Below are 26,965 nucleotides of genomic sequence, written 5' to 3'. Positions count from 1 at the left end.
CTTCTCCCACTCGCCGGCTGCACCGGGGCTGCGGAGCCGGGTGCCTTTCTCCATCCCATGGCCCTGGCCGGGACCTGACCACCCCTCCGCAATGAAGACCATCATCGCTGCCTACTCCGGGGTGCTGCGAGGTACCGGGAGGGGTGGGGTGGGGGTTAGAGGCGGGTCCCGGCACCGGGAGGATGCTGCGGTGGGGGAGCAGCATCCCGGCGGTACAAGGTGCAGGGTGGGGTGGAAGCAGCACCGAAACGCTCAGCTTCATTTATTACATTCCCCTTTTCCCTCCTGCCTGCAGGAGTGATTGTTTAAGAGGGGGAAGGACGGGGAAAAGCAGTACGCAATGGCGGGGAGGCTGGCCGCAGCTTTTCTCAGGGGTGAGGATTAGAGCTCTCCGTGCAAGGTTTTGCTTTTTAGCGAGCTTGGAGGGTCCGGCTGCTTTCCTGGAGCTGTTGCAAACGGCTCTGGTTTATCTAAGAAAGTTTGCACCCTGGCAAAATGTGGGGGTGTGGCATTTGCTTAAAAAATGAGCCTTCCCCTCCCCCCCCCACCTTGTGATGGTAGGAAGGAAAGTATAATAGTTTTATTAACACTGCGTGACTGGTAAAATTCACTGTTTGCAGCCCTGTTTTGTAACATTGCGTTCCCCCCACCTCCATCAACAGGGGAAGAAAAAAAAGCATTGCTATTTATTGTTGCTTCGTAATGGGAAGTTGAAGATTCAGTGCGAAAGCAAGGTTTTATGTTAGGAAGTACAGCAAAGAGTTCGCTTTTACAACCTTCTGTGCTGGCAAGTCACTTCCTCGGCAAGAGGAGCAGGTTGGGTGTCTGTGGCTGACACCCATCACGGGCAGAGCTGCTGCAGACACTGAAAGCTTCCTGCTGCAGGCTGAAACATGTAGGTTAAAGGTGTTGGAGAGACAATATGGGAAATCCCAAACTGCAAGCTCCCTTGCGTGCTTGTAAAATCAGCTCTAGGGATCTCGCAGGAATCAATTCAAGTCTAAATATTTGCGTGATAGAGCCTTCCTGCAAGGGCGCTTGTCTAGAGCGGTGTCAGGACTTGCAAACAGTAGGGGTTTGGCAGGAAAATGCACTTGGACAACAACTTACCCTGTGCCTTGTGGAGGGTCCTTGAGTGATCGCTCTGTCTGTGTTGCAAAAGGCTTTCTGCCCTGAAAAAGCAAACTGATAATTCCTCCTGGGATGAAGCGACCTGTGAAATGGCTTGTTGATTAAGCAAATCTTTAGCAGAGCTAAGAGGACCTGAACCTGGTGAATGAACCCCTAAGCTCTTGCTTTCGCACAGTGTCCTGCCCAGTCCTGCATGTAGAGCTGCTGGTGCTCATCTCTGTCAGAAAGACGTGGCACCTGCCGATACTGGATGGATCTATAGGATCGGTTGTGAACCGATTGGGGAAGAGATCTGCATGCGTTTCCCACGCTCAGCTCCGGTCCTTAAAGTACATTGGCTTGTTTGTACAGCTAGCGAGATGCCAAGCGATGTTTTGAGTTGAGAGAGGTCATTTAAATTAACAGCATGTGAACTATTAAATTGAGAGTTAACTGTAAGCCAAGTACAGAGAATAAATCATTCAGGAGACCTATAAAATATGTAGGGCTGACCCGAGACCTCAGTGGCCACCTTGTTGGTGCTGACATGTTAAGAATGGATCTAGGACACGTGCATAATTCAAAATGGAGTGTGGTTTAGGGACAGTGATTGGCCTCATCTCTAGATAATCCTGCTTAGCGATGGAAAGCTGTCTTAACTCTCCTCAGGTCAGTTTTCCTCTGAGGCACCTCGTGGGGGTCCTGCAGTGATATTTGTGCTTCCTTACTCATTTCTTCATGTGCTTCTGCCTGGGGAGACGGGAGATGTTGCCTTGGCGACTGCAGCATCCACCAACGCAACCCCTTGCCAGTTCCATAGCCTGTCACGGGCAACAAAATGCAGGACCAGCTTCAGAGCCTGCCTGTTCAAAGCAAAAGCCGGGTGCCTGCCAGAGGAGCTCAGACTCGGTCTGGGCTTTGGGGATGATGACGTGGGACCCTGCAGATCAAAGATGGGCAGGGGCGATGTGGTGCATCGCCGGTGGTGGTCATGCACGGGACCTCACATGCTGCTTGGTCATGTCAGATAACTTCCCCCACTACATGGGATATTTAGAACAGACCCACTAGGCTTTTCTACCTCCCCGACAGTCTTTTCCAAGTATCTTGCCTGTGCAAAGGGCTGACTGTTGTGGGGTGAGAGTCTGAATGGCTCATACTGTCCTTTAGTCTCCTAAAGGAGACTAAAGTCTTGTTTGCCTGGCGTCTGGCTTTGTCCCAGTGCTTGTGAATTTGGCTGAATTTGGCTGAAAGTCTGATCCTATTTGAAAACAAGCAAAAAAAAAGAAAAGGTGCAGGCATCTGCCTCTCTATCCATCCCTGTGCGTATGCAGGGGAGCTTCCTTGGACACCAACCCAGCATTGCAAAAATCAGAGCAGACCTTGGACCGATGCCTAGGATTGGATGATGCTTTGAGACACTTTGGTTGGGTAGGAAGGGTTGTTGTCTCCTCATCTTGACCTGACCCGTTTTGGCCGTAGGCTGTCCGGGTGCTCTCCTCCTTGTGTTTGGCAGAGCAGCAAGGAGGTGCTCCACGCTCCCGAGGAAGGGTGCTGGCGTGGTCAGAGCATTTAAGGGCTGTCCTTTGAAGTCTCTTTTCTCATCTCGTTTCATCTTACAGAAGCTCCTTCTCTCCTTTGTTTTGGCTGGACTGTGGCTAAAAGCTTGAGGCAATATTGAACTTTCGCAACGTGCGACAAAATTGTAGAATAGTTTGGGGCGAGGAAGATGATTTCACTCGGCTTTACCTTGGAGTTAATATTATGCCGCACCTGAGGTTTGGCAGACCTCACTTCTGCTTTGCGGGGGACGTGGGGGCTCCTGTGTCGGGAGTACGGCATCACTGCTAGCTGTGTTGTAGTGTCTCCTCTTGACAAAACTGCCTGGGAGGTGTGGTCTGGGCTTGCTTATGACTGAGCCCTTCTTTTAGAGCTCCTACACTCCTCCCCTGGGCACACCGATGAGATATAGTAAGATGGTTCCCCTAGAGCTATTAAGTCTTGCTGACTTAAATCTAAAATTGTTGACTGGTGGGTCTACCCTCATGGTTACCTCTCTTTAACCCACATACAGCTGTGACCGTTGAGGCCGAAGGCCAAGTTCAGCGCTGTGGGTAAATGCAGATCTACCACAAGATAAATGTCATAACAAATTTGTTTATTTGCTAAGCAGAATCCCAGCTCCTTTCTAAGGGGGCTGAAATAAATGTTGTTGTCCCATGTCCCTGTTAACTATGTTGTTGACCTCCAGTCGTAGGCATTCTTTACTGCAGATAATACGGGATTATTAAGTAGTCTCCTGGGGCATGAGCAAACTGCTATACAGCCGTGTACAGGGCAGGATAACTATACCCCACACTGGTAATGAGTTATTCTCTAACAAATGATCCGCTATCTAGTACACTAACAAAGCTGGAAGTGGAGAGAGCTTGTGCACTCCGGCTAGGGCATCTGAGTAAAGCTAGGCACAGAGTAACTTGGGTTGCTCAAGGGGTTTTACAGATGTCACATTTAATGTAGCAGCTTGCCATGCAGACTCCTGCTCTTGGCTGGGAGGCTGGGTCCTCACAAGTATCCTAGTATTGGTCTGTTTAATCTAGTTTTGTTATGCCTCCAGTGTCAGCTTCTCTGCCAAATACGTAGCTCAAAAGGTCCATTTGCACCTTATGCTTTGGAGGGGCTTAGCTATGCTACATCTAATTCGGTTTTCATCTAAATAAGCTGTGTGATGCAGTATAATTCTTGGCCAAGAATTAATACGCTAATTGTCTCGAAAAGGTAGCGGATGAAGCTTGGCTTTAACAAGCTTTCAGTGTATTTTTAACTGTCTGTAACACTTGTGCTTCCTCTCAGCTAATTTATTTGACTGCTTTTTAATTAAGTGCTGCGGATTGGGTTTTCTGGTGTCCAAATGTGAAGTCCCGTTTCCTTCCTCTTCTGGGACCTTTGGGCCTGCCTGGGTAAATCATGGTGTTTGAGCACTTTATCTGAAATAAACTGTGCTGGAAGCGCACCAGATGCTGTCCCTAGCTGAGTCTGTTGCAGGCGTGAGTCAGATGCTTGGTCAAACCCTTCATTGATCACAGGATCTCCTTGGTAGCATCTCTTGCGCTTGACTCTGATGGCTGCTGGAGTTAAAATAGTGTACTAAGCCCATCGCCAGTTGGGGGACAGCTGGCTAATGTCACTGAGCTTCCTTGGAAGGCTGCAGATGGCTGCTATCACTGAGCAGCAGTGAGGTCTCCTGGAGAAGTCCCTCTCTGTCTTGGCAAGTTGCATCCTTGAGAGCCACGCATGGCTTAGTGCAGGCGGTATCCCATCAATACTCCAGGGCATGAGCTGCAGTGTGAGCTGAGGCGCTCAGGATCTCATCTCAGACCAGGAAAGCTGTTGCTAAGATCTCTACTGTGTAGACATGGGTTGCGAAGGCTGTGACCCCAAACAGCCAGGCTGTCCAGTTCTGGAACAGGTGCCCCGGAAAACCGAGCAACTGGAAAACACTGCAGGGGCTGCGCTGGGTGGGCAGCACGTGACAAGCAACTGTCTTCAGCAGTAGAAGGAGGCTTGTGTTTCTCCAGGATTCAGAGTATTTCCTTGAGAAAAGACTGATACAAATGGGTACCAAAGGCTGGGGTGTGCAGTATCCTTCGCCTCAAAGTTAATCGTAGGTATGTCTAATGGGCCTTATTAAACTTGGCTATTAGGCTAATGTATTCCCTGAAAGTTAGCGAAATTGCCTTTCCTATGCTTAATTCTCCTTTAGGTTTTTAATACGTGAACGATGCTTGGTGTGGGCCCACAGGTGAGCCCTTAAAAGGAAGGGTTTTCTTTAAAGAACTGAACCCAGTATCAGCGTCGGGTTATTGTTGTGGCTGAGTCCCCCCCAAAAAAGCATTTCTGTTGACTTGTCAAAGCCCTTCTGCTCTGTCACCAGTAACTGGCCTGGTTCTCCAGAGCATGGAGGGTCTTCCCAAAAATGCCTCCTGGCTACTACAGCTGAAGGAGAAAGGCAAGGCTTGCACGGAGGGTTGAATGCACGGTCTGACATGATGAACAGCAAGCTCAGGACTGGCTGGAAATGGCTGTCTCAGCACTAAAATCTGTAATTGCCCAGCCTGCAGTTGATGCTCTGGGTCTGTCTGGAGTGTGCAGGCTGTGGGTGCAAAGGTAGACCATGCACAGGCAGATGCACTTGCCAGGTGACACCTCTGCCCTTTCCCACAGTCCTTTCCGTTGCCACTGGACTTCTTTTGTGTCCTTAACTGGGAATTAAATGTTAAGATTATTCAGCCCATGGTAACTACTGGCTTTTCGGGTGTTGGGAATCTTGATCTCTGTGAAGGATGTTTTTGCTTTCAGCAAATAACTGACCCAGGACACCACTTGTCCAAGGGCAGGTGCTCAGCTGTCTGCTCAGAGCTGCCTGCCAAACCTGGGCCTTCCCTCTGTCTGCAAGAGTTGAACGTTGCCACAAAAAAAGCTTAAGGCAGTTTGGGAAACAAGTTGACAGGTTGACTTGTGCTACCCAATACTGGTCTATTTACAGGGCTAGCAATGCCTACGATTTGTTAAAGCATCTAGAAAATGCTGAAGTACAAATTCTCATCTGGAGGGTTAAACAGTTGTTCTCTTTGGGGAAGAGGTTGGGGATTTAGCTGATCCAAGGCTGGAGTGTTGGATTCATCAATCCAAAGATGTTTTTCTAGTGTAACTACAGGTGCTGGAAGGATAAATTACATGGGGCTGGACTTTTATTATGGATCACAAATAATCTCTAAGACTGTTGGCTTATTTTGAGGGCATAGAGATATGGCCAGTGACACCACTATTGCTAAAAGCTTCCTTTAAACTAGTATCTAGCAGTCCTCAGGCCGCGTGAGGTCTGTCCATGTGCAATTTTGTAAACCAGGTTTTTGGGACAGCAAGTTTCTGCTACAGTAGAGGCTGCCCTTAGGCTGTGGCCCCTCAGCAGGAAGGACAGATTTCTCTTACCCTTGGTCAGGTGACTCAGAGGCTTTAAAAAAATGGGGTGGAGTTTATCACTCACCCCAAATTCGGGCATTTACTGTCAAATGTGAAGAGCTGCAGCACGGGATTTCTGACTCTTCCTGCTTAGGTACTCCAGTGTTCCAAATCAGTGGTGGTTTAACTCATCAGCATGTTGTCCTGTCTCCTCTCAGAAACTGGAGAGATGCTTAGAGTATTAACATAGTACTTGCTGAATTCACTCTTATCTTGCGAAGACCTGCCTTCAACTTGAGCTGCTGCTTCAGACTGGATTAGGGCTGTAGGTTTCAGTTTACCGGCAGTTGCAGTGACATAGAATCACAGAATGGTTTGGGTTGGAAGGGACCTCTAAAGGTCATCTAGTCCAACCCCCCTGCTGTGGGCAAGGACATCTTCCACTAGATCAGGTTGCTCAGAGCCCCGTCCAGCCTGACCTGGAATGTTTCCAGGGATGGGGCATCCACCACCTCTCTGGGCAACCTGGGCCAGTGTTTCACCACCCTCAGCGTAAAACATTTCTTCCTTATGTCCAATCTAAATCTCCCCTCTTTTAGTTTAAAGCTATTCCCCCTTGTCCTGTCGCAACAGGCCCTGCTAAAGTGTTTGCCCCCATCTTTTTTATCAGCCCCCTTTAAGTACTGACAGGCTGCAGTAAGGTCTCCCCGCAGCCTTCTCTTCTCCAGGCTGAACAACCCCAACTCTCTCAGCCTTTCTCCATAGCAGAGCTGTTCCAGCCCCCTGATCATTTTTGTGACCCTCCTCTGGACCCGCTCCAACAGGTCCGTGTCTGTCTTATGCTGAGGGCTCCAGAGCTGGACGCAGTGCTCCAGGGGGGTCTCAGCAGAGCAGAGGGGCAGAATCCCCTCCCTTGACCTGCTGGCCACGCTGCTTTGGATGTGCTATGATCTATCATGATCTATCCTTGACCAAAACTTGTTCTGCTTGGAGTAGTTAATGCCCAACCCATTGTGAGGATTGTTCATTCAACATAGACTAAGCAGAGCCAAGGGTCTAGGCTGGGTGGGCTGGCTCTAGATTTAGGCTGCAGGGTCTGGTTTGGCTCCTGGCTGATGTTCTTTACTAGCAGAAATGCTCAGGAAGGCGTGTAGCTGTCGGTCCTAGGGACCATGCACCGGCTTAACATTAAATGGCATTTAAAGAGGGGCAGCAAAGAAGCTGCAAAACTAATAAACAGTTCTGCAGGTGCAGCTGCTGTGCGTTAATCCTATTGCCTAGACTATCAGCAAGGGCAAGAGCTAGTAAAGACTGCAAAGGTGCTTTGCATATTTAAAGGATGCATTAGTGAAACCTGCTTTGTGGAAACTACCAAAACTCTAGTACCTGCCTATATCTAGAGAAGAGGCTCTTCTCCATCAGACTTTCATTCGACTAAGCATGAGCACTTGCAATGGTATCACCACTAGCAGTGTCACGTCTTGCCAGCAACAGCAAGGACTGACCTCATTCAATAATAGCTGCTTAGCAGCATCGCATCCCTTCTAATAACAGGCTGATCCTCAAACAGAAAAGGAAATATGTAAACACACCTCCCGGTTTGTTCATAGGCCAGCAGCTTGATTTGCATTTTAGCCAGTTGTTATGGTGCTTGTGAAATAAAGCAATGAAGAGAAGTGATGGAAAATGCACTTGCAAGTGCTTCTTTCTTGAGGTTGTGGAGCGTACCAGCAAATGCTGCAGTGAGTGGTTCCTCATATAGAAATCAAGCCTTTCACTTCAGTATTTTACTTGGGTCTCTCCCCACTTGAATAGCTTAAGCTTCTAAGGGTGGCTTTCAACTCCTTCCTTCCTTCCTCATTTATTACTTTAGAAACACTGTGATGGTTTTTCCTTACCCTTGGAGCTGTGGATCCCTGGGGTGGTGGGTTGAGGTGTTGTTCAACCAGCCCTCAGGCTGTGCTGCGTAAGGCCGGAGTGCAGAGCTTTCCTCGGACACGCACCTGGGAGCTGTGCGAGGTGACCCGGTGAAGGGTGGATGAGCAGCAGTGCAGACCACAGCCTGGCGTGTGCTTGCCTGTGGTTTGGGACAGCTCATCTTTACCTTACGGCGAGCTCATGGGTTTCCCTGTTATCAAACACCGCTTCCAGGAATTGGCAGTTTGAAGCCGGGGGGGGTGTGTTAGGACCACGTGTTAACGTCCTCTGCACTTTTACGGTCAAGTGAACAGAGGCTTGCTCAGGCGGGAACTGACGTTACCCACCAGTCCCCTCCAGCATCCCCCAAAGAGCTGGATGTTTGCAGATGGCAACCCTTCCCCTTCAGGGATGCCGAAACTCCATGGGAAATATTAGCCTTTGACAAGCCTTGCTGTAAAAACAAACTGCACGAACATTGATTTAAAACCATTTCTCTGAAAGGAAAATCTTTGCTCAGTGTGCAAATGTAACTTTATTTCTATTTTTTTTTTCCTTAGGCACAGGATCGAGCATTCTTTCTGCTCTGCAGGATTTGTTCTGGCTATCTAAATCCAAAGTAGAGAAACAACTCCAGATCATCTCTGTGCTGCAATGGGTTCTCACTTTCCTTATCATGGGTAAGTAACCCCTTTTGGCCGAAAGCAAAGCTTTTTTTTTCTTCATTCTGGAAGATTTTAATGCAAAATGTTAATTTTACATAAGCATTAATTACTGGATGTGCACTGCAGCAGGACAGTTCCTGGGGTGTGTGGATATTATAAAGCACACTTGCACATTTTGACATTTTGGCAATAAATGACTTTACCTGGCTCTAGAAAAACATAGGAGCTATGGAAAGACCTACTGGTGTTTGGTGTTTAGCTCATGTCTGTGTCTACCATACAAATAAGACCGAAGCAATTGGAAATCTCTCACCTGCCTTACTCATGGGAATGTCCACAGAGAAGAAATTTCTTAGAAGCAATTGGTAACTGATGCAATTGATTGCAACAGGAGTGCCTTCCTCTTGGCTTGGTCTCCTTCCAAGAGGTGCCAGAGATGGGCAAGAAATGTTTGTGTTACACCAGTAAAACAGCAAAGACTGTTTGTCTCTGGGTGCTTCTGTCATGTGAATCATAGAATAGTTTGGCTTGGAAGGGACCTCTAAAGCTCATCTAGTCCAACCCCCCTGCTGTGGGCAGGGACATCTTCAACTAGATCAGGTTGCTCAGAGCCCCGTCCAGCCTGACCTGGAATGTTTCCAGGGATGGGGCATCCACCACCTCTCTGGGCAACCTGGGCCAGTGTCTCACCACCCTCAGCGTAAAACATTTCTTCCTTAGATCTAGTCTAAATCTACCCTGTTTTAGTTTAAAGCCATCCCCCCTTGTCCTGTCGCAACAGGCCCTGCTAAAAAGTCTGCCCCCATCTTTCCTGTAGGCCCCCTTTAAGTACTGATAGGCTGCAATAAGGTCTCCCTGGAGCCTTCTCTTCTCCAGGCTGAACAACCCCAACTCTCTCAGCCTTTCTCCATAGCAGAGGTGTTCCAGCCCCCTGATCATTTTTGTGACCCTCCTCTGGACCCGCTCCAACAGGTCCGTGTCTTTCTTATGCTGAGGGCTCCAGAGCTGGACGCAGTGCTCCAGGGGGGTCTCACCAGAGCAGAGGAGAGGGGCAGAATCCCCTCCCTCGACCTGCTGGCCACGCTGCTTTGGATGCAGCCCAGGATAGGATTGGCCTTCTGGGCTGCAAGCGCACATTGCCGGCTCATGTCCAGCTTTTCATCCCCCAGTACCCCCAAGTCCTTCTCGGCAGGGCTGCTCTCCATCCCTTCATCCCCCAGCCTGTACTGATACCGGGGGTTGCCCCGACCCAGGTTGCAGGACCTTGCACTTGACCTTGTTCAACCTCATGAGGTTCACAGGGGCCCACTTCTGGAGCCTGTCCAGGTCCCTCTGGATGGCATCCCGTCCCTCTGGCGTGTCGACGGGAATGTGAAGCCTCAGGCTGCTCTGCTCCATAGTATTGTTGATAATTAAACTGGAGAAAGATGCTGATTTCAGTCAGTCAAGCAGGTCTCGCTGTTCCTTCCCAGTTTAGTTTGTGCTAAAATGGCAACATCATTTGTGGGTGGGACCTCTGGCACCCTGGTGGGATGGCTGGCATAGAGCTGGTTTAACGAGTGGAAGACATGTGTAGCTGCAGAAGAAACCCCCTTGGTGTGGGCCACAAAGCAATCTTGATGCTCATGAAGTCTTGCTCTTGCCTGGTGAAGCAGCTGCCCTACCTGGAGATATTACAGAAGAGACCTGGAGAAACCATGAAGGGTAGGTTGAGGTACTTCAAAGCAGGTAGCTTTGGAGGAAGCTGTTTCAGTCCTACATAAGGGGTTTTTAGCTAAATCCGATTTGATTGAGGATTAATGACATCAGATTGAGACTAAGACTTCAGTATAGAAGGGTCAAAAGGCAAGGGGCTCTTAACGCAAGTGTAAATGCAGACCAAAACCTGATGCAACCTTGTTTTCTTCTCTTTCTTGGACCTATCCAGGTGTTGCTTGCACTTTAATCCTCATGTACATACTGTGCACAGATTGCTGGGCGATTGCTGCTCTATATTTAGCCTGGCTGGTATTTGACTGGAATACACCAAAGAAAGGTAAATATTGCAGCATAGATCCTTGCTGTTTAAGTGTCTCTGTCCTCATATTTGGACAACAAAGCACTTCCTTATAATGGGTGACTTCCCTTCTTAGTGGGACTTGGCTGAATCACTGACCAAAAGCATTATTCAGTGAAGCATACAAATGTCAGCCCTCGGCATAAGCAGTGACTGCAGGTTTTATTGATGCTGAGGGTAATACAAGATAACATTCACTAATATCGTGCCATTGCTGGCTTTTAGCAACATATTTATAAGGCTTAGGCTCTTCCTGTAGGTCAGAAAGATCTACGTAAAGATTCAAGATCTTGCTGTCCTCTCCAGCTCTCGCAAGGTTCAGATTATGGCGTGACTATTAAGATGTGGCTCCCCTACGGAGTCAGTGTTGCTGTGAATAAAGCAGAAAACCTTATTTCAGAGAACACCCCGTAGAAACCAGCTCTGAGAACCCACTACAGCAATGGCAACAAGCTTTGATGGCAACTCCTTTCGCAGCCAGATTAGCGCAATTCTCCATTGCTTCAAGACCACTGAAATCATCCAGGATCTTGGCCTTTCCCAACGGATGAATCTGAGGTTAACATCGAGCTGTTTCTAGCTTGAATTGTTCATTGCCCAACTACAACAGATTATCAAGTCGGACCCTACCCTGAATTTGTAGTCAGGCCTTAATTAGCTTGAAGTACCCTGAAGTGCTGAGCATGGATGGTTTCACCGGATTTTAGTGAAAGATGCAGGTGTCCCACTTAGAGGAATGAAATTGTTGATTCCTCTAGTGAGACAGCAAACTATCTGGAGTCCTCTAGGCTTCTTGGTGGGCACCCATGTGGAAAGAGCTCTAAAAACATGATGATTTCTTTTTCTCTTCAGGTGGAAGAAGATCTCAATGGGTGAGAAACTGGGCTATATGGAGGTACTTCAGGGATTATTTTCCAATAAGAGTGAGTAACAGTTTAACACTATGCATTGGGACTTAACTGTTTTAGACTGACTTGTAATAACTGCTGTGGAGATGATGTTGTGCCTACACTAGTCTATCCATGAACCGTAAGCAGGATCTGGCTTACTTACCATTGCCTACTACTGTTTGGAGCAGCTGTGGCTATAAAATCTGAAATGCATCACCAGTGATGGTATCATGATTTGTAGAAGCTGCTGCTCCTGATGGTCTTATCACCAGACTTCTTGAGGCAGTCTGCCCTGTTCGTCTCTCCAACTTCTCTTCTGTGCTGCAGCAGTCCTGTGTTGTGCCGAGCCCTACCTCTGTTCCTCCCTTGTAAATCTAGCTCAGTTTTGGTCTGTTTTCCAGTTACGCCCTAGGGCAGCAGTGTATTTAGCTGCGAACCCTGTGCACCAAAAGTCCTACCACTTCACAGGGAGCGGTGAAATCGGCTCTGAAGTCTAGCTGCTTTGGGGAAGGGGGGTTTCCAGCAGTGGGAATAGCTCCAGTTCTCCAGCTTTTAACTTGCGCACCTTCTGCTTGTATCTTCCCTGCTAGTTCAGATGTCTTGCAGACAGAGGACGGGGCTGCCAGTCTGCTCTGGGGACTGCAGAATTAGCTGAAGGACTTGGAAGGGAGCAGGGGCCAAATTCAGCTAGGAGGGAACTCGATCCTCTTTGGAAGGACACGCAGCTGAAAGGACTATTATGTAAGGCTGTTGGCAAGTTTTATTCAGCCTGAGCAAAAGGCAGGGACCTTGCCATGGCTTTTGATGAACCACCCTGCCCTAAGATAGTCCAGCCTCAGAAGGCAGTAGGGAATCCAATTCCAGGAGGAAGCCAAAGTGGCGTAGACTGGATTCCTCCTTTGCAAAGTCACTCGAACTCTCCGGGTGCCTGAACATGCTGCTGGTGAACTCTCTTGCCACATTCTTGCTGCTGTTAACAGGTAATTCTTGGCAAATGTAGGTGTACGTGGAAAAATACACTACAACTGCACAGGCTGCAAGTGGCTGGTCAACCCAGGACTCGTAGCTAATGGAGAACAGAGCATGCTCTAGTGTTGAAGGGTCTCAGATAGGTTGTCCTCTAGTACCAAGTCCTCAGTACTGCAATAAACCCTGCCTTCTTGATATTGCTGAAGGCTAAAATGGGCTAGTTTCTCCTGGGGACTTGATTCAAGAGGGTCACCAGTAATGGCTGGTCCCCTTGTTTCACCTCTCCTTTCCCTGTCTTCATGGAAACGTGCTCCGCACCAGCCATGCGAGTCAGATCTGCTGTAGATATTAAAGCTTGTCAAACAGGTGGGTTGTTCAAGTAGGTTTGGAGACAAGATCGGGTAAATAAACTGAACTTCTCTGCTGTTCTAGGCGAATACTTGCTAGCTCCCGCAGTCCATTTGTGAGAACCCCTTATGGCTGTAATTCCTTTGTCACTGAAGGGGTGGAGCTGCGCAAGGTTTACGGAGCCCACTGGTAGATGGTACGCAAAGGGCAGCAGATGAGAGTTGACAGCTGTGGGGTAACTCCTGCACCTGCTATGGGGGAACAGCCAGCTGGCTGCGTGTTTGTTAAAAGCTGCTACAGGGATCATGGTGCTGTGAGGTGCTAGAGGTGGTTGTCTGCAGTTATGGGCATGAATATTATCTCTTGTAAGGAGAGGTGCCAACCACTGGAACAGCTTGGGCTTGAACTTGCTAAAGGGGATGGGAACTCCTTGGATAAGCTATCTACCTGTCTCCAGTCAAGAGGGAGACTGGTCTAGAGATGGCCACTTGTTTAAATCTTCTGTCTGCAAAATTCACCTTAACTGGATCCTGAACTGTCTGTGTAATGGCTTAGCAGAGGTCGGTTTGTCTCCCTGGCTCGTGGTTTGTTGGGGCGGTCACCTGCTGCACCTCATCCTGTGCCATGTGTTCACTGAGCACTGCAAGGGCAGATCACACCAGTGATAATCTCACCAGTGGCACCTGTAAAGCTAAACTCAGTTTTTGCAAACTGCACCTAGAGCTGTGCTAGCTGCATGCATAGCACCATAGGTACCACCTGCATTAGGATATTAGCTCAGGTTTTACTCCTATTCCAGGCAATAAATAGGAAGCAGTTTTGCAGATTTCTTTTTTTCCCCAAGATCATAAGGCCACCTCCCCAGGATTAGGGAGCTGACTCCCAGTGCGTGACAGTTGTAGCACTAAAGACTTTGGAGGGGAGGCCTCTTAGTATGCTGTCCTCAGTGGCTGCAGATCTGAAGGCCAGGGTTTCCTCGTACCAAGCTGGTGTGAGCTCGATCTTGAGGATGCGGGCTGGATCTGGCCAGACTGAAACGCCACCAGTATCAACCTCTGACAAAGCTGTACGTTAGAACTTGTGGCTAGATCTGCTGCATCCCTCCACAGCTCTACCTGCTGGCATCAGGCTTGCCTTATCAAGAGTAGCTGCATGAGAAGCAGGCTCTGCTCTGATATTTATGATGATTAGGCTTGGTCTCCACCAGCAGTGCCTCCCATCCTGAAACACCAGTAGGACTATTGTACCTGTATCTAGAGATACCAGGTCATGTTTTGTAATACCAGGTGGATTTGGGAACCAGCCTGGATCTGGTTCAATTCCTCAGCATGAGCAGAGGTTGTCCACGTTCACTGGGGCTTCATGCAGCTGCTCTGACAGTAATAAGCTATTTTAGGGCACTAGAAGCTTAAGTTTGCTGCTTAGTGGCTGGCCTTGCAAATAGTGCTTTAAGCTGAGAGTGCATGAAGCAGCTGAGGAAGCTGCCAGTGAGCTAAATCCTGGTGCTGAACTGCCAGGTAAGGCCTGAGCTCTTGCAGGTGTGAGCATGGTGCTGTGTGCCTGGCTGGACTCAACCCTGCCGCTGCAAAGGCAGGCAAGGTCCCAGCAGCCTCCCGAGCACATCCTCCTGACCTGAGGATGTCACGTTGGGAGTGCCACAATCTAAAGTCTTGTTCAGGTAAAGAAGCCATCACCTGAGCATGCGAGCACAGCTACTGCTTATCTCCATAGGCAATAGCACTTCAGATAGCAAGGGCTTGCAGACCTTTGGCTCACCTTTGTCAAGGAGCGAGCATTTCAGATGTGTGCTGTGAGATGTTCTCAGTCTCCTGCTGAGATGGGAGGGTCAGCCGTGTGCCAGAGCAGGGACTGTTGCAAGACAGTGACTTTTTTTGCAGTGTTTGTCTTGCACTGTGTGGCTTGGCTGGCTGCCTGGAAAAGCTGCTTCTTAGTTGTTGTTGTAGATGACTTACAGAATGGAAATGGAGGCTTTTGCTTCCTATGTGTGATGTAGTGTAGTGGCAATACTGAGAGCCTAGAGGGGTCTTCAGGTCCTGGCCTGCATTGCTGGGAAGGTGAGATAATTTCTTCCATTGTGCCTCTGGGTGTGATGCTACTAATTGCAGTTGTTTGGTGTTTTGCAAGCTTATACGCTCACTCCTGCTGCTTGGATCCTGCAGGATGAGCTCTGATTTTCTGCTTTCTGCATGCTTCTGTGGTCACCGTGCTGCTCAGCTTGCAGGTAGGCTGAGCACCCACGTAGACCACTCATTTTCACCCTGCTCTTTGCTGGCTCCTGGTGCTGAGCAGCAGTGTCTCTGCAGTCCCCTTTCTCCGCACTTGAATGTGCTACTTACTCATCCTGTTCCTACAAATAAAATTGGCAATACTGTTCTTCGGGCGTATCTGGCACTGAAATGTTAACACTAGTTTTTACTGTAATTGCACTGCTTTATTGCTTTTGTAGGCAGGCTTAGATCTGTTTAAAGAAGTCTGTTATTACTAGAGCAGATGGGTGGACCTTTGCTCCCATTGAAACAGGTTTGGTCTCAGACAGCAGCTGGGAAACAGGCGTGTTCATGCAGTGGGGTGAAGGTCCAGCTTCAGGCCCAGCACTGCAATCATCCAGCTGGGATGCAGCAAGGACACGCTGCTCCTGTCTCATCATGGGAACACCGAGGCCTCAAGGAGCCGAGGGCTGTGTGGGACTGGAGAAGACCCTGAAGGCAAAAGGGAAAACCTGTTGGAGGTTCAGAAAAGAGTTGCAAAAGCGTTGTCAAATGACAGCTACAGCAATTCCTTAGGCCAACCTGATAAGGCAGCCCAGCAGCTCAGTATTTGCTTGTCAAGGGGAAAGGCGCAAGAAAACTAGTAGTGAGTGATCAGCCTCCTAAGGAAAGCTTCAGTCTTGCTTGAGACTAGAAATAAGTGATTACAGCACTTCAAAAACTCCTGCTTCTAGATTAAATTTAGGGAGACATGAAGGCTCTGCCTTTGGTGTTGGCAGGCCAGACCCTGGGCTGAGTTTATGCATTAGCAGCTCTAAGACCTGCACCACTTGCAGATAAGTGCACAAACCTGTCTGATGCCTGGCAGTCTTTGGTTGCCCTGGCTTGGCTTGGGTGGAGGAAGACACGTTCACCTTCTGTGAACCCATCTGTTGCGGGACAACGTGTGGAGGGCAGTGGCAGCCTGCATGGCACAAACTGGGGAAAAGCGCGTATATATGAATGCCGGGCTGACTCTCAGACCTGTAAATCCCCGTTGTGAGCATCTGATCCTCAATGAGTCTCCAGTGCTGCTCAGATATTCCCCTCCTGCCTTGCCGTGGGTGGGGTGTGCAGGTGAGTTGGTTCCCTGCATACCCCTTGCCTTGCGCCTGCACGACTTGTGCAAGTGGTGTGGGTGAGCGCGGTGGGTGTCACCAACCCTATGCCTCCATAACGGGAGGTCTTGGAAAGCAAACACAGAGCGATAAGGCCGCAGCTTGGCTGGGGCTCGTACAAGGTATGCAAGCAACGGGCTCCACTGGGAACTGGGTGTCCTTGCACGTGGTGGAGGGGCTGGAGCAGGGTGCTTGCCACGGCTGGCAGCAGGAGAACCGCATGTTTTCTGTATGAGAGCAGATGTGTGGCTCTGCCAAGCTCAGCTCACAAATGCCTCACGCTCCAGAGCGACAAGGACAAACCCTCCGTTTCAACCGGCTTCCTTTTAAAGCAGCTGTGCTTGGTGCAGGTGAGGGATGAGGCTTGGAGCCTGGAAACCACCACCCTGCTCTGACAAGAGCTCTAAGGAGGAGTGTCTGCCACTCGTCCAACCAAGCCATGTGTGTCTGTAGCCACCAAGCCTCGAGCATCTCCTACAACTGAGCAAGAGCTGACAGATGGAGGGGTGGCTTACCACATCATTGCTTTTTTTTCCCCCTCCAGTCTTTCCTGGAGAGTGGTTTCCAGTCTGTAGTCTGGGAGCCCTGTTTGTCCTAACTGGTCAAGGGACAGCCCTCCCACCCTGAGGAGTCAAAGCAAAGTCATCTACTAATTGGGCAAGAAAGGGAAGGGGAGAAAGGATGACTTGGTGTGACACAGGCCATGGGGCTCTACAGAGCTGCCGCAACAAGCATCTGCACATGCTTCCCGGAGCCCTACGTGACCTCAAAGCTAGAGGAAAGCGTGGAGAGGGGTAATCAACTTGCTTAACCTGCTGCTGTGTCATGCGTGTATTGCAGCTGCTGTCTTAAATAGCACAAGTGCTGTAGACTCATCCAGAGACAGTGGTGGGAACGTGGGGAGGAGGGAATCGAATTTCTGGGCACGCTGCTTCAGTGTGTCGCAATGGCACTTCAGCTCCCTGTAGCATGATTCAACAAAACGGACTCGCTCGCTTACTGCCAAAGCACTTCTTGGCCAAGACGGCGGGGTATGTAATGCTGGTGTGACGTCTTGGAAACATGCGCTTTTTCCTATAGGAGCTGACACAGTGACCTTTGCGTATACAATTTGAGGGATGGGGTGCAGCTGTTTAACACCTCATGCTGAAGGTGCAACTGGGGCTTGTAGGTCCTGTCCTGGTCTGAGAGCTGCTGGGGTGTTGCAGTCAGCAAAAACTCGCACCGTTGCGGCCTGAAAAAAATTAAATTTGATCCCTACTTCTGTAGGGCGATGCAGCAGTCCTGTTGTATGCTTACTCCGACCGCCTGTGTACTGCCAGGGGAACATGCTCTGATGCATGGGACGCTGCTGCTACTTACAGCATCAAGAAAATCCGCTGGCAGTAGTGGTACCAGGGCATGGGTTGTGCTGTGCATGGCTAAGACAGCTTTGGAGTGTCCATGCTGTGCAAACAGATGAGTAAATGGTTGGGAATATCGCACAACCCCAAACCAATACGATCACGGTTCCTGGAGCACGTCCTGCAGAAATCGGAGCACTGCTGTGGATGGCTTGAGGTGTCTTGTTGGCCCTTTGGTATGTAGGCCAGAGCAAAACCTCTTGAAAGGAGGGCTAGTTTCCAGTGTAAGCCACCCTTCTGCACATTTTCCCTCTTGGAGGGCGGCCAGCAGGCATATTAAGTGGTTGGGTCTTTTTTCAGGTATTAAGCAAACTTGCTTCTGTTATGGGACACTGATTTTTATTTTTTTTTCCCCCTCCTCATACTGGGACGCGAGCCACTAATGTGCTGAGAGAGGGCCTGGAAGGAGGCGTAGCTGTGGCTACAGGGCCATGAAGAACTTGGTTGGTTTGGGCAAGAGGCTTGCAAGAATACCTTTGGGAGGAGTAGAGAAACAAAGGGCACAGGCTACGGCAACCCAAACCCTATTCCTGCTTGGCTGGCAGTCGTCTTGTGTGTAAGATCAGCCTGTTCATTGGGCTCCCTCTGCTTGGGGAATTGAAGTCTAAGTGCCTGCTCTTACCGCAGCCTCTGAATCCAGGATAGTCCATACTTTGGCTCTTAGGCTGTTCTCCCTGGTGGGAAGAGAGACAAAAGCTGGGGACTCTGACTTCTTTTCTCCATTTTTTTTTTCTTATTACCTGAAAATATCTGTCTTCATGTGAGCTCACTCTTTTCTTTCCTAGCTGGTTAAAACCCACAATCTGCTGACCACCAGGAATTACATTTTTGGGTACCATCCTCATGGCATCATGGGCTTGGGTGCCTTTTGCAACTTCAGCACCGAGGCCACGGGTGTCAGCCAGAAATTCCCTGGCATCCGACCGTACCTTGCTACCCTGGCTGGGAACTTCAGGATGCCCATTTTGAGGGACTACTTAATGTCTGGCGGTAAGTGCAAGAGCACTTTGTTCCTCCTACTCATGCTGTTGCCTCTGAGCTGTCTTCCCCTCTTTCAAGTGAAAAGATGTGGCAGAAGCTCACGTAACCACGTCTCTCTGGTAGCATCACACAAACATTGCTTTCATATAGTTGTCAAGGAGAAGCTGTGAATAAATGTGACTAGCTTGGGCTGCGGAGACGGCTGCTCCTCTGCATTCATCCTTAACTCAAGGATACTCTTGTCCAAAGGCATAGTAAAGATATCTGGCATCTGTAGTTGTGGGTGAGGAAGATGGAGACATGGGAGCAAGTTGTCCTAGCTATCATTAGGAGGTACTGGTAGATGAAGAAGTCATGCTAACTGAAAAATATAAAGTATTCATTAGCTTTTGAAATGTGAATACCACGGCTAGCTCTGCTCCTGGGCTCGTTACCACATGAGCTGCCACGCATCTAGGTCTTACGGTGATGACAGATGCCCTCTTCACCCAACCACATTTTTAGGTGCCTGCCAGTAGTAAAGAGTCTGGGGTATTGCGTTGTTTCATCTATTCAGAAGCGCCCCTTCCCTGAAAAGATGGGTCACAGGGAATAGGCAGTGATATAAGTTTGCTGAATGACATTAATAGGTCTGTTCTAATGGATTGCAGTATTTTAATGACGGAGGGTTTGTAGGTTATGACTGGGCAGAGGAAGCAGTGTTGGCAACCTCAAGAAACGGTGTTCTTGCACGGCCTGAGCTTCCTTTTCAGAGTGAGGATGCCCGTCGGTTAGGTAGAGATGAGGGAGTAACGTTTAAAGACCACGAATTGAACGGTCCAGTATCCTGTTTGCTGTTCCTGGCACAGATTCACCAATAAATGACTTTAAAACAGGTATCAATATAGTATTTTGGCTGAATCTTGACTCGTGGCTGGGGAGAGGGTAGGAGTAGCTGTACTTGGCTCTGACTCACTAGGTTTGACTGTTTCCAAGATTACTGCCTTAATTTGGTGAGCGAGAGGAAAACTTAACTGGATCCGGTGCAGAAAAGGGGTTTGTCCCTGCCTAGGAAGGGCAGTATTTCAAGCTGGTTTCTATCTTCTTGCACCAGATGGAAGTTGCTGTATGAAGTCTGTAATTCCCATAATTTGGGAATTCCACAAGACAGCAGTACCCGAGAAGCTGGGATCGGCTTTCCAGTCTACCGTGTCTGTAAACTTAGTTCATGTGTTGCTTAAGTTTCCACGCAGCATCAGCCTCTATATTTAAAAAAAAACATGTTCAATCTGCTCAAGATGACTGGTAGATAAATCTTGGAGCCAGCCAGAGCTGCTTCCCTCTTTTTGGAAGGAAGGTGGGAGTAGACATGAGCAAGATTATTGCTGACAGGGCTGGCTTGGCTATCCCTGAGCATTACAGGTAAATCAGTGGGAAATTCTGCTTCCTCTGTACTTAGGATTTAAGCAAGACTATAGGTGTGAGCTCTTGGACAGAGTTAACTTTCTGAAAGCCATAATTTGTCTTCACTTTCCTATAGTGGAACTTAAGGTGTCACTGCAAAGGCTTTAACATCACTTGGAATGATGTTCCCTGATAGTTCCCTCAATCCTTTGTTTTGTGGATGAACCATTTCAAGTGAAATCCTAACAAATATTACTGTACCAATACACATACTTCGTTGGTTTAGAACCAACTGTTGCATATAACAATGTTTCATAGCCTACTAGAGATTAGAGCTACAGCAGGGATCCTCTAAGGCATGAGGAGATGGCCAGAAAATTCTATATACTGTGTAAAGGTGCTAAAGAGCACAATTCAGCAATTGCCACTTGTCTGCATGTCTCATTGCATTTTCTGGAGGAAGGATTTCAGTGCTGTGGGCAGTAGTAATCTTCTGCTAACAAGTGTTAAACGGCCAGGGCTGTGTAGTCATAGCGAGTGAGCCTTGGTGTGGAGAATGGGAGAAGCACGAAGGCTTCTGTCTGTCCTACGGAGCAGCAAGCATAGCCTGAGCCTTTCAAAGGAAACACGGTCAGGGAGAGACGTAGCTGTGCTGAAAGAAATGAGTTTTTCATCTTCAAATCCAGCTGATCTGTCTCAAGTGAGGTCTGCTCCCCTGTCGTCTGGAGCTGGGATAAGGTGGTGACCTTGATGCCCGCATACACATGAAGGCTTGCAGACTTGCCCTGTATAATCCTGTGGGACCCATTCATCATTTAGTTCTTGGTTTAAGTGATGACTACTATGAAATGTGCAGAATCAGCTTCTAAAATTAAATTGTGTAATACTGCCCTTCCTAGTGCAATGACCTTAAGTACTCGGCACAGCTCAGACGTGTGGATGGGAATGTAAATGATGGCATCTCACTTCTTGGCTTATCCTGGCCAAAAATGTGAGGCATGAGCAAGCTCTGACAATAACTGTAGGATAAAAGCATGAGTTTCAGGAGCAGAGGATCAAACTTCTTTGCATTTTTAGAGCAATAGAGTAGAAATTAAAAGGTGCCTCTTCCATTGAGCTGAATGGTAAGATCCCTGGAGTGGGGCCTGATGCTTTGGAGCAGGGATTGGGTCAGGACCCTTTATGATGGGTCCTGTCATCTTGTGGGAAAGCATCGGAGGTGGAAAGCTGTTGTATGGAGTCCTATGCAACAAGTTGTAGAAACTGCTGAAGGAGAAGGTGAATCGAGCCACTTTGCAGAAGTAAAGGCCATCCAGCTGGCTTTAGACATTGCTGACCGAGAAAAGTGGCCAGTGCTCTGTCTAAAGCTGGAGTGCTGTGACTGGTAGTACGGTCCTGCCCCTTCCAGTGTGGGGTAGAGAGAAAGACCTTCCCAGACACTCATCTCAGACTATGGACTTACCTAAGCACTCTGTCCCATACATCTCTTCCTTCCCAGGAGAGCGAAGGATTGCACTCTCACCATGCAAGAGCTTGAGATGTTAGTTCAGAAAAACTATTTTTTAAATTAATCCATAATAGATCTGCTTCTGGAAGGCCTGCAGACTTACTTGGTTTTTAGCACTAAACCAGCCTCCTAAAGGAAGATCTATTCCACTACCTGGTTTTGCTGAGGAACTGGTCAAATTCAGACTCTCATGCATCAAAATAACACAATTGCTTTGCTTCTCCCCTAAGGATAAACCAGCTCCGACTGCAACCTTTATTTGGAGGTGTTACCGTAAATCGGCAGATGAAGAACTCTCTAAGACTCAATTTGGAGTTTTAGAAAGCAGGCATTCTTTATTGCAGCGCTGGGTGCAAGGTGGAATTTCCACAAATCAAGCACACCTAAGGCTAGATCACCGTTACATTTATACACAAAAATTATAAGGTAGTACACTCCCAGTTACAATGATTGGTTAGTGATTTACATATAATTATAATATCGGTTATGTCATTCTCTTCTGTTACTACGCTTGCGCAGGGGAAGGGTCTTCACCTGGGCAGGGGTCTTCTTGACCTGTGGGTGTGTTTTTTAGTATTATAATGAGGACAGTTCACTTCAGGACACCTTAAAAGTAGGTTTTGTTGCCAAGTTGGCCAGCTAGATATCTACCTTGCCAGGTTGTCAAATAACTCATCCCCTATACAATAGAACCCAGGGGCTCTGGTTATGGTCTGGAGAGTCCAGAGAATAGGGAATAGGGACTTCAAGCAACACAGCCTCAAATAATAAGTAACACAGCATCCTATACATAACGCTACCATAGGGGCTAACTTATTAGAATCAAAATGTTCTTATAGTTGATTATTTCATAACCTAAAGATTCAGTAATACTTAAGATCATCTTCAACAGAGGGAGGATGTCTTAAACAATTGCCTTTGGCATCACTAAGAGCAGAAGAAAATCCTTGCTGAAGTCTTTTGTGTTAAGGCAACTTTTTGAGAGATGGTGTTGGTAAAACTTGTCTGTGACCAAGTCTAGTGCTATCCAGGTCTATTAAGTGCTTGTTTAGCTGAGGAACGGGTTGCCTGATAATATGCCCAATCCTCTATGACCACAGGGAAGTTGGACAACTCACCTTGAGATCAAGGCACAAACTTTTTGCTACAAGTATGGCTGGTGTCTTCAGGATCATCTTAATCTTGCAGCTTGATGCTTATGTCTGTCTCTTGGATATGCAGGTATATGTCCTGTGAACCGTGACAGCATAGACTACATCTTGTCCAAGAATGGCAGTGGCAATGCCATCATCATCGTGGTCGGAGGGGCAGCGGAGTCCCTGAACTGCACCCCAGGGAAGAACTCTGTGACACTGAAAAACCGGAAAGGATTTGTGAAACTGGCTTTACGGCACGGGTAAGAGGTGACCTCAATGCTAGAGCAGTACTGCTAGCATATGAAAGGTGCTCTTATCCCCTGAGGCAGCTGATGTCTTGGGTGGATTCTCCTTTCTGCAGTCTTGCTGTGTTGTGTGGATGTATGCCCAGAGCATCAGACACATGAGCCTGTCCTCTGGCTTCTGGGGATCACTTCAGGGAAGTGATCGTGCCCCTGTACTCAGCACTGGTGAGGCCGCATCTCGAATACTGTGTTCAGTTTTGGGCCCCTCACTACAAGAAGGACGTCGAGGTGCTGGAGCGTGTCCAGAGAAGGGCAACGAGGCTGGTGAGGGGTCTGGAGAACAAGTCTGCTGAGGAGCGGCTGAGGGAACTGGGGTTGTTCAGCCTGGAGAAAAGGAGGCTGAGGGGAGACCTCATCGCTCTCTACAACTCTCTGAAAGGAGGTTGTAGCGAGGTGGGGTCGGTCTCTTCTCCCAAGTAACAAGTGATAGGACGAGAGGAAACGGCCTCAAGTTGTGCCAGGGGAGGTTTAGATTGGACGTGAGGAAAAATTTCTGTACTGAAAGAGTGGTTAAAGATTGGGACAGGCTGCCCAGGGAAGTGGTGGAGTCCCCATCCCTGGAGGTATTTAAAAGACGTGTAGATGAGGTGCTGAGGGACATGGTTTAGTGGGCCTGGTGGTGTTGGGTTGACGGTTGGACTCGATGATCTTAGAGGTCTTTTCCAACCTCAATGATTCTATGATTCTGCCCCTGAAGCAGGGCACAGGCGTAGGAAGATGCCTAGACCAGCAGGAGGCTTCCAGGACAAGGAGAGGCAGGTGTCAGTAACCTGCATGGGGCATCACCTATGCAGCCCCTGTGATCTCCAGGGATCCCATGTGTCTGAAACGGGATGTCCATCAAAAATCAGAGATGAGAATATATGGAAGCATATTCAATGCCTGACTGGGTAGTGTTTCATGGGCCCATTGCCAGTACAATTCTCTTGCATGCCTTGAAAGTATATCTACTATATCACGTCAAGTCTGGCTGACTTATGTCAGTGCCTTGTGCTGCAAACAAAGCTCTGGCCAATAAAATCTGCAAATGTGCAGCCTGAAAGAGTACGTGGCAGTGGGTGTGGTGCTGTAGTATTGACTGCAGACCAGGGGTGCAGGGTCCTAACATCTTTCCCTCTTTCTAGTGCGGACTTGGTTCCTGTCTACTCCTTTGGGGAGAATGAAGTGTACAAGCAGGTGATCTTCGAGGAGGGTTCCTGGGGAAGATGGGTTCAGAAGAAGTTTCAGAAGCACATTGGCTTCGCTCCATGCATCTTTCATGGCCGTGGCCTCTTCTCCTCCAACACCTGGGGGTTGTTACCTTACTCCAAGCCCATCACTACTGTCGGTAAGGCCTTGGTATAAACACGCTAGGTGCTTCACTAGGTAGCAGAATACTTGAATCTATGCCATACCCCTACTCTAGCTTGGTCTTGGACTCTTGACTATAAAACTCTTTTCCCTTCTATATAAAACCTTCTAGCACAGCTGAGAATGAGCTAGAATAGTTTCCATGGGCTACAAGCCTCCCATCACGCTCTACTGCCAGCCAGTTTTGCAAGTGAGCTCAAAAAAAGGGGAAAAAATGCTGTAGCTGCTACCTTCTCTGGTCTTGGATGGCTAAAGTCGGAAGCAGCCTGTCCCTCCTACTCCTAGGACTGGCAGTGTGATGCTGTCTGGTAGCTGAATCTTAAAGCCAACCCTAAAATTAGCCTTTGAGTCTTCCAACCCAAAGCAGCACAGCTTTGAGGGAGAGAAAAAAGTGCTGCTTTGCTTTTGCAGTGTGTATAGGGGAATACACAAGAACTGCAGCTTTTAGTCTTGCTTCTGTTAGTTGAGGAGGGATTTACCACTCCGCTGTAAACAGAAGCAAGTGGGACTTTCCAACCACCTTGCACGGTAGAGGCTCTGCACTGCTGGCATTTGTGTGGCTAAAATGGGTCTGGGTATCGCTGCAGATGTGATGAGGGCCCTGGCGGTGGGACAGCTGTGCGTGCTTCAGAGCCTAGCAAAACTGGGAGGAATCAGGCAAACCTCTGCTATAATGGCAAGCTGTGCGATGCCAGGGTGGACATGCTGAGCTACCATAGTTGTGGCCATAGAGGACAAATCTCCAGGCTGTACAGGAGCATTCAACCTAACATGTGGATCTTTCCCTCTTTTTATCAGTTGGGGAGCCCATCACCATCCCCAAAATCGATAACCCATCCCAGAGGGAAGTGGACTTCTACCACAGCATATATGTGGACTCCCTGATCAAACTCTTTGACAAGTATAAGAGCAAATTTGGCCTGCCAGAGACTGAGGTCTTGGAAGTCAACTGAAGGGACTGGCTCAGCAGCACCTCCTTCTCTCAGAATCAACACATCTTCTCCAGCAGTCCAAGCTGTCATCGTGTACTTGAAAGCATGTGTGGGTGTATGTGTCTTTCAAAGAAAGTGTTTAAAGTGTTGCTAGACCACTTTTAAAAATAAAAAAAGGCTTTACATTGGATAAATCCCATTACAAACGTCTTTCTATCCAAAAAAGCACAACTCCCCATTGCTGTGAGGATTTGGATGGGGGAAATGATTGCCTTTGTAATCTGCTATATAATGCTGTTGGATTGACAGCGATGGATTAGAAGCATTCCTACAGCTACTGTACCCACTAGCACAAGCTATTTTGGGAGAGTAGGATCCATCTGGTTTTCAGTCAGAAAAGCAGCAGGTTGATTTGACCGGGATGGCGGTATTACAGGAGTGTTGCACAAGAGGCATGTTGAGACATGCTTATGTAGCAGAAGGGCATTTCTGCATTGGAAAAACCCTTTCTGAAAGCACAAACAGGCTGCCAAATCCCCTGGTGTGGCTCCTACTGCGTGCAGCGCAGGAAACGAAAGGCTGTGAGTCTGGTGGACCTCGATCCATACAGTGTGGGGGATACTTTGGTGGCTGGAATTTCACCGCTTGTATTTTGAATGTCGTTTTAGAAGCAGGTCTGTCCCAGGTGCTGCTTGCACAGAGGCACGTAGCTGGAAATATGGGACTCCTTCATAGCCACAAAACTCCAAGGACAAGTTCTAGGAGCGGTGGGATGGTGCAATCACGTGGCCCCGGTGTTGCAGACCCTTAGGGTAGCCTGTAGGGGTAAATGCAGTGGGACTATTCATGAAAGTGTTTTGGATCCCAAAAGCATTTGGGGAAAGCTAGGAGTAACTTCTGCCCAAATATGGCTTTTAAATATTCTGTCCAGTGAATGTAAAGGAGTAGCCTTTTCACGCATAGGATCTAAAGTGAGTGACTTTTTAAAGTGTTTATAAAATGTTTACGTGGATGTTAACACTGCTTGTAGTGAGATTTCTTCAGAGTACAACGTGTTTATACATATAAACCTGAAACATTGCACTACTTGCATGTCTGACCTGCCTTTTCAATGGTCGAGTGTATTTTGAGCTCCAAAATGTGCCTTTCTTCCACGCAAGAGGACGATACTTCACATTCCTGGAATCTTGCCTCTAAAGACAAATGTTCATCTGTCATATTTGATAGACTATTGTATTACAGAGCATCAATTTTTGTACAAATTTCTAGAAATAAACTTGGGCAAAAATAGTGGGTTGCTTTGGTCTCTGTTGCAGTGGCACGGGGCTGGGTTCATGTTATAGCAATTGTTTGTGCAATGGCAGCTGTGCCTTGGCTTTTATGGGGAGAAAACTGGTCTGTCTGTCCAAAAGCAGACGCACACTAATCTGTGGTGTCCCTGCATGGGACACCCAGGATAGGGTAAGCAAATCTTTGTGGTTTTAGGGTGGGGTTTTGCCTGTTAGTGTATAAGGAGCTAAGGCAGCCTACATCCATGGACCTCCTTTACTGAGCAGATTCAGGAATTTCATGTCCTGTTGCTCCTTTCAGCAAATTACTTTGGGTTTTGTTGCTGCCTAGCACACGAAGAGCTGGACTGCATCCCCGGTCCGCAGCTGAGGAAATC

At 48.3% G+C, this 26,965-nt stretch overlaps 1 protein-coding gene across 1 annotated transcript; it reads left to right on the top strand.

The window, feature by feature from the left end:
- Positions 1-26,589, top strand: DGAT2 (diacylglycerol O-acyltransferase 2). Its single transcript, XM_076328491.1, has 8 exons — positions 1-131; positions 8,550-8,669; positions 10,582-10,689; positions 11,563-11,633; positions 18,491-18,695; positions 22,798-22,972; positions 24,142-24,344; positions 25,166-26,589. The coding sequence occupies exons 1-8, from the start codon at positions 92-94 to the stop codon at positions 25,318-25,320; spliced, it is 1,077 nt and encodes a 358-aa protein (XP_076184606.1). The 5' UTR covers positions 1-91; the 3' UTR covers positions 25,321-26,589.
- The last annotated feature ends 376 nt before the right edge of the window (positions 26,590-26,965 follow it).

Source organism: Aptenodytes patagonicus, chromosome 1, assembly GCF_965638725.1.
Source record: "Aptenodytes patagonicus chromosome 1, bAptPat1.pri.cur, whole genome shotgun sequence".
In the NCBI taxonomy this organism is placed as follows: Eukaryota; Metazoa; Chordata; class Aves; order Sphenisciformes; family Spheniscidae; genus Aptenodytes; species Aptenodytes patagonicus.
This window is presented reverse-complemented; position numbering and strand designations above follow the sequence as displayed.

Excerpts from the sequence above, each read along its gene's own strand:
- DGAT2 (XM_076328491.1), top strand. The coding sequence starts at position 92 with ATGAAGACCATCATCGCTGCCTACTCCGGGGTGCTGCGAG. Across the intron at positions 8,670-10,581 it reads TCTCACTTTCCTTATCATGG|GTGTTGCTTGCACTTTAATC; the intron begins GTAAGTAACCCC and ends GGACCTATCCAG. Across the intron at positions 11,634-18,490 it reads GGGATTATTTTCCAATAAGA|CTGGTTAAAACCCACAATCT; the intron begins GTGAGTAACAGT and ends TTTCTTTCCTAG.